This window comes from Danio aesculapii, chromosome 1, assembly GCF_903798145.1.
Source record: "Danio aesculapii chromosome 1, fDanAes4.1, whole genome shotgun sequence".
Lineage (NCBI taxonomy): Eukaryota > Metazoa > Chordata > Actinopteri > Cypriniformes > Danionidae > Danio > Danio aesculapii.
Genome location: NC_079435.1, coordinates 63,296,001 through 63,303,500, shown reverse-complemented (window position 1 = coordinate 63,303,500; position 7,500 = coordinate 63,296,001). Strand labels below are relative to the sequence as shown.

Genomic DNA, 7,500 nt, shown 5'->3' with positions numbered 1-7,500 from the left:
TGGGTTTCCTCCAGGTGCTCCGGTTTCCCCCACAGTCCAAACACATGAGCTATAGGGGAACTGATCAACTAAACTGGCTGTAGTGTGTGTGTGTGTGAATGGGTGTGTTTCCCAGTACTGGTGTGCAGCTGGAAGGGCATCCACTGTGTAAAATATATCCTAGAATAGTTGGTGGTTCATTCCGCTGTGGCGACCTCTGATTAATATAGGGATTAAGCTGAAGGAGAATTAATAAATGTGTTAATTTGAGGAACGCCCTTATATGGAGCTGCTGTGGGCGTGTGTTATGCAAATCATGTGCATGAGGATGCTTAATGAGCAGTGGCGCCCCCAGAAAATGTGGCCAGAAGAGGCCGCACCAAATCTTGAGGTGGCACACAAAATAATGAATCGAGTGTGATGGTATATTTTTGTTTCTGGTAAATAAAATAATGTGGTTTTGATTCATGTAATTAATTACTGTTGAAATATTGTAATTAATTCAGCAGGTACACGTGCAAAACCAAACGAAGAGCAATATTTAGTTTAAAGCAGATCTTTACATATATATAAATAACATTTCAGTTACTTTCACATGTTCTTATTGTACAGTATATGCCATGTCTGACATTAATGAAGATTAATGAGTTAATTAATAAAACAAATCAAATGAACAAGCTGAACAAAGGCATTGTACTATACACACACACACTCACTATACAGACCCTAACATCATTTATCCATACCCCTTTTCAGCCACATTATTATTAATGCAGCTTCTTCTGTTGATGTACATTACTGTAAATATTGAACTGCCATTGCTGTCTATTGAAGGTGTGTGTGTGTGTGTGTGTGTGTGTGTGTGTGTGTGTGTGTGTGTGTGTGCTGGTCAATGATGATCGGGGAGGCCCGTGGTGGAGGTTCTAGTTTAAATGACACCCTGGGCGAACCACCCCATACCCCCCCCCCCCATCTCCCTTTTTATTGTTAGATTTATTTTTCTATAAATATAATAACTGATTTAGATTTATTCTAAATAAACACAGTTATTATTAATATTATTATACAATTATTATCATTAATAAACAACAGAAATCAGTCCTAAATGTTCCTGGAAAGCAGCGTAACTGTGTGACATGCTGAGAGCCCTTAAGAAATCTGTAGCATGATTATTAGTTATGATAATTCTAAACAATACAAACACACACGTTTAATAGAGTTATCTGTGGCCGAGAATTAATGTTATGAAGTCTTCCCTCCCTGACTCTTTATTCCTCCTTTCTGCTTTCCTTTCCCTGCAACATGCCCCTCTGGGCGATCGGCCATGCCTAAATCCACCACTAGGGGAAGGGGAGGGGCAGTGAATCAGCTACGTCAGTGGCACCACCCATGATTCAGTGGCTGCATTTCCTTTATTTATTTATTATAATATAGTGAATTTACATAAGCACATTTAAATGAATCACATCACCAGCAGAATCATATTGGGGTGGCCACAGGGGGCGCCACTGTTCATGAGAACACTTCATATTCACTAACAGGAGGAGGAGTTTAACCAACGTGTGTGTGTGTGTGTTGTGTATTATGTGTAGTGTTTACATGATAAGCAAATGTGTGTATAAATACATAGAAATGACACAATTACTAGTGAACGAACCGTGTTTAGAGTGTGATCGTGTGGTTCTGTGTGCAGTAGTCTGTGTGCAGTAGTTGTGTAATAATCAGTATAATGTAGATCTCGCCGGAGCGTATTCAGAATAAACTCTTCAGTCTGTCAACATCAGCTCCTGATGATCAACCTGTCAGCCTTCATTCTGCCTGTATTGTGCATGTTGTACTGAACATGAGTGTGTGTGTGTGTGTGTGTGTGTGTGTGTGTGTGTGTGTGTGTGTGTGTGTGTGCAGGGGAGAACTGTAACCGTGGAGCAGCATTAGGGGCTCTTCTGGGTGCGCGGGCGGCTCACATCGGCTCCTCCGTCCCTCAGCACTGGAAGAACGGCCTGCTGGACACACAACAACACATGATTAATGACATCCTGCGCCATCTCAACACACACACTCCTGTCTGACACACTTCTCATATCTGTGTGTGTGTGTGTGTGTGTGTGTGTGTGTGAGAGTGTGTCAATGTCTGAATGTAGTGTGTATGTGTTAATGTATGTGTCTGAGCGTGTGACAGTGTGTATGTCTGAATGTATAGCGTGTGACAGTGTGTATATCAGTGTATGAATATGTGTGTGAGTATAAGAGTGTGTGTGTGTGTGTGCGCTACAGGAAGTTCTGCCCACACGTGTGGTTTCCCGCCTGCTCTGTGTTGGAGTTTCTCCTCTTCTGTGTTTCTGTGACCCACTTGACGTCAGTGTGTGTGTGTGTGTGTTTGTGTCAGAGCGCGCAGAAGCAGGATTTTAATCTCCACACACCAGACACACTGTAAACACATCTGCACACACTGTAGAAATATCCGTACTCCAGCAGTTATTGTTTTTCATGACTGATGTTTATATTTCCCTTCATTATTATTAATATTAATATTTAATTCAGCTCATGTGTTATAGTCTGCAGTGCTGTATAGTGTGTGTTACGCTACAAACACCTTGTAATAATCTGCATGTTCTGCTCTTTTACAGACTTATTCCTCCAGATATTATACATTATATTATTTTAATCCTCTAAAATGTCAGTAAAAGTCTCTTTATTAAACTGTAGAGCTGAATTTACAACATCAGAAGAGGACAGAGCAGAGATCAACATCCCATAATGCAGTTCACCACCGCTAATACACACTAAACACACACACTGCTCATTAACAGGGAGCTTTACAGTGTGTGTGTGTGTGTGTGTGTGTGTGTGTTTATTTGCACTGCACTTGATCTGTAACTGATCTGTTGTATATCTGTGTGCAGATGCTGCTGTAGTGAGATGTAGTTCCTGATTATTTGCACGTCTGCTGTTCAGGCTGTTGTGTTGTGTATAATGAGCTGAGGTATTGTGGTTCTTTGATTTGTCTTTCTGTGCATCATTAAATGCATCTGTAATCCTTCATTCACAGTAAATACTGCACTGCTTTAATTATCTCTGAGCGTGCGGCTCGTCCACAGGAATCAGCATTGACAACACAACAGACTCGAGTCGTTATTCTGATTAACTACTGCATATGCAGACGCTGCTGTAGATGATACTCTATCATGATTATTAGCACTATTATTGATTAATCTGTTGTGTTGTACATTAATAATCTGAAGGCTGTCAGTCTTTGATTTCTGTGTTTTTATTGCATTATTTAATTGTAGTTTACTGCACTGATATTTATTCCTCTTTTTATTAGTGTGGTTTATTATAATATGCATGCAGATGTGACTATAGCGGATCTTTTGTTCCTGATATTTGCACTTCTACAGTTCATTATTGTGTTGTAAATGAATGAGTGTTTGAGTTTTCATTAAACACACAGATGTACTCCTGCATTTATAGTGAACATCTGCCTTATAAACAGCCTTCAGCATATCCAACACAACAGTCTCACTTTATTTCACTTAATGCACATTACAGTCTGCTACTGAGTGATCTTTTGTCCAGGATTATCTGTTGTGCTGTAAATAAATGTCTGATTGGTGTTTGCATCATTAAATGGGCTGGTAATTTAACCATTCTGCATTTATATTTATTCCTATATTTTTGTTATGAGTGCACTTTAGTTCATCCATTGTATATTTTACTATGCATGCAGACGCTGCTATCTCTGCTGATTATTAGCGTGTTGCTGTGCTGTGTATAATGTCGCTGTCGTCTGCTGGTTTCTCATCTCTGTGGTGTTCAGAAGCTCACAGACCATCTAAAGCTGAGTTTAAAGACGGAAACCACAGCGCTGCTTATAGTTTCAGGCAGAGAGAAGCCCCATATAGAGATCTCTGATTATGCAGACGCTCTTGCTGAAACTTCAATGATTCATTTAATCAATGGAAACTTTATATATATCTCTATATTTATAAGCCCTCGTATTCTTCCTCTCTGAGTTTCTGTTTTTGATGAAACCCAGAGGAAAACATTGAAATATTGATGTGAACCAAACAACATCAGCCATTATTCAGCGCATCAGCAGTTCAAGACTCTGGAAGTGTGTAGGAAACACTTTATATTACTAACACCAGGCGAGAATAATCCTGTAAACATCACTGAATCACTGTTAAATAATGTCAGACATTCTTCAGTGTATCCGCAGCTTCAATACAGCACTGTAAATGTGTATTATAGATTATATTATAAACATTATTGGCTCTCAATATTACAATCTGTCCTGGTTCATTTCAATAAAAGAACAAAGGTTTTACAATTTTATACATTTATTAATAAAAAGCCCCTTATCATATTTAACTGTATGATTATTATACTAGAATGTGTGCTGGCTCATTCAAATAAAACCCTGCATTAATATATATCATATTATTAAAGTACTAAGCTTTGTCCTGGTTCATTTAAATAAACTTATAATAATATAAAAAGCCTATTGTTTTATTTTATATTATTGCTATTATACTAGAGTGTGTGTTGGCTGATTTACATAATAATGGTTTAAAATGTAATCAAATTAATAATAATATAATTATTATATTTCATATTATAAATATTATTATAATACTAGAATGTGTCCTGGTTAACTTACATAAGCAAAGTGTGAAATCGTAATAAAATTAACAGCAAAAATGCCTTATTATGGTATTTAATATTACTATAATAACACATTCTATAATTACATAACTTACATGATTATTATATTTAATATTATTATCATTTATAAGGTCAAATAGAATCAAATATTTAATGATCGCTTATTCTTTAACATATTTAAAATGTAATGTAAAGTACAGCTCAGAACAGTGTGTTATCAGTTGACTGATGATGAGGATTATTACACACACACACACACACACACATATATATTTGAAACATTAGATGAGACACATACTTTTGTTGGTTTGATCTGACGAGCGTCTCATTTTGACTCGAGGAGAAAATAAACCCTGAAGCGCTTCTCATCTATGAAGAAATAATCAGACTGGTTTGGGTCGACATGAGGATAGAACGATCATCATTTCTTTAAATGAGTTAAATCTCACCTGAAATAAAGTATCTGCTGTTCAGCGTCTGCCTGCGATATCAGAGACCCTGCACAACACAACCAGGATAAATACATATTCATTTAAATAAGCTTTGCAGAGACGTGTGTTTGTTATGACAGCACAAGATTTAGCTGAGATTAAATCTACAATCTGAGGATTCAATAACCTGAACACTGAGAAAATCACCTTTACACTTGTGCAGATGAACTCAGTGATGATAATAATAACAATAATAATAACAATAATGATAACAACAACAACAACAACAATAATAATAATAATATAATAATAATAATAACAACAACAACAATAATGATATAACAACAATAATAATAATAATAACAATAATAACAGTGATAATAATAATAACAATAACAACAATAATGATAATTCCAATAACAACAACAATAATAATAATATAATAATAATAACAATAATAATAACAATAATAATAACAGTGATAATAATAATAACAATAACAACAATAATGATAATAACAACAACAATAATAATATAATATTAATAATAACAATAATAATAATAATAATAATAATAACAATAATAATAACAATAACAACAATAATGATAATAATAATAACAATAATATAATATTAATAACAATAATAATAATAATAATAATAATAATAATAACAATAATAATAACAATAACAACAATAATGATAATAACAACAACAATAATAATATAATATTAATAACAATAATAATAATAATAATAATAATAATAACAATAATAATAACAATAACAACAATAATGATATAACAACAATAATAATAATAACAACAATAACAGTGATAATAATAATAACAACAACAACAAAAATGATATAACAACAATAATAATAATAACAATAACAGTGATAATAATAATAACAATAACAACAATAATGATATAACAACAATAATAATAATAACAATAACAGTGATAATAATAATAACAATAACAACAATAATGATATAACAACAATAATAATAATAACAATAACAGTGATAATAATAATAACAATAACAACAATAATGATAATAACAACAATAATAATAATAATATAATAATAACAATAATAACAGTGATAATAATAATAACAATAACAACAATAATGATAATAACAACAACAATAATAATAATATAATAATAACAATAATAACAGTGATAATAATAATAACAATAACAACAATAATGATAATAACAACAACAATAATAATAATATAATAATAACAATAATAATAACAATAATAATAACAGTGATAATAATAATAATGACAATAATAATAATAATAACAATAATAATAGAGTTTAATTGAAGAAATGTAGTAAAAGTATTTACTGAAAACTCAGTATTTTTAACATGAAAGAAGATTAACTAAAGTTTAAAAGCAGGTTTTTATCTACAATGGAAGTCAATGGTTACAGGTTTTCAGCTTGTTTTATTTGTTTTAATATCTTCTTGTGTGTTCAACAAAATAAAAACTCATGAAGGGTTATAATCATCACCCGAGTGAACAGTAGATTTTCTGGGTGAAGGCAAGTTTATTTTTGGCAAGGCAAGTTTATTTCTATAGCACATTTCATACACAGTGGCAATTCAAAGTACTTTACATAAACAGAAATAAAAGAAACAAGTATAAGAGAAATAAAAACAAATAATAGAAATGGTTAAAAAAAAAAAGAAGAAACCTTTAAAGTGTTAGTAAAAGTTAAATTATGAATCTATAATTATAAATCTGAATGAGTTTTGTATTTTCAAGAAGATATTTTGGAGAATAATCTGAAGACCGGTAACCACTGACTTCCACAGTAGAAAAAACAAATACAATGGAAGTCAATGGTTCCGGGTTCTCAACATTCTTCAAAATATCTTCTTGTGTGTTCAAAAGAATAAAGAAACTCGTGAAGGTTTGGAATAAGACAATGAGTAAATGACGATCCATTTTTAATCTGCTTTTATAAATGAAGCAGATACTTGAATAACAGTAAGCGCATGACCTGTGAAATATACAGTATAATCTGCTGGTTCCAGACTTTCAGAATAATAATAAGATTAAGATCACCCTTATCAAAACCCAAATCGAACCCCTTACACACACACACACACACACACACACACACACACACACACAAAGAAATAATTATGCTAATTAATGAAGGAAAAAGCAGGAGGGAGGGGGTCCATCTATAAAGAGGGTCTCGGTCTCGACTAAATAAATCACAGGGATTCACACTTTATTAATTAAGCTGGCAGACTCCCATATGGACTACTTAATTCACAATACATTGTTTGTGTGTGTGTGAGCTGTCCCTTTAAGAGCCCTGACCTGCGTGTGTGTGTGTGTGTGTGTGAGCTGTTTCTTTAAGAGCCCTGACCGGCGTGTGTGTGTGTGTGTGTGT

General features: G+C 33.3%; 1 protein-coding gene across 1 annotated transcript in view; it reads left to right on the top strand.

Annotated features, from left to right (window-relative positions):
- The window catches only part of LOC130233974 (uncharacterized), a 9,794-nt gene extending 6,171 nt beyond the window's left edge, over positions 1-3,623 (top strand). The window contains exon 9 of the mRNA XM_056464252.1: positions 1,885-3,623. Within this exon, the coding sequence (XP_056320227.1) occupies positions 1,885-2,048 (164 nt within the window). The 3' untranslated portion in view covers positions 2,049-3,623. The remainder of the gene's footprint in view (positions 1-1,884) is intronic.
- Positions 3,624-7,500: the final 3,877 nt, after the last annotated feature.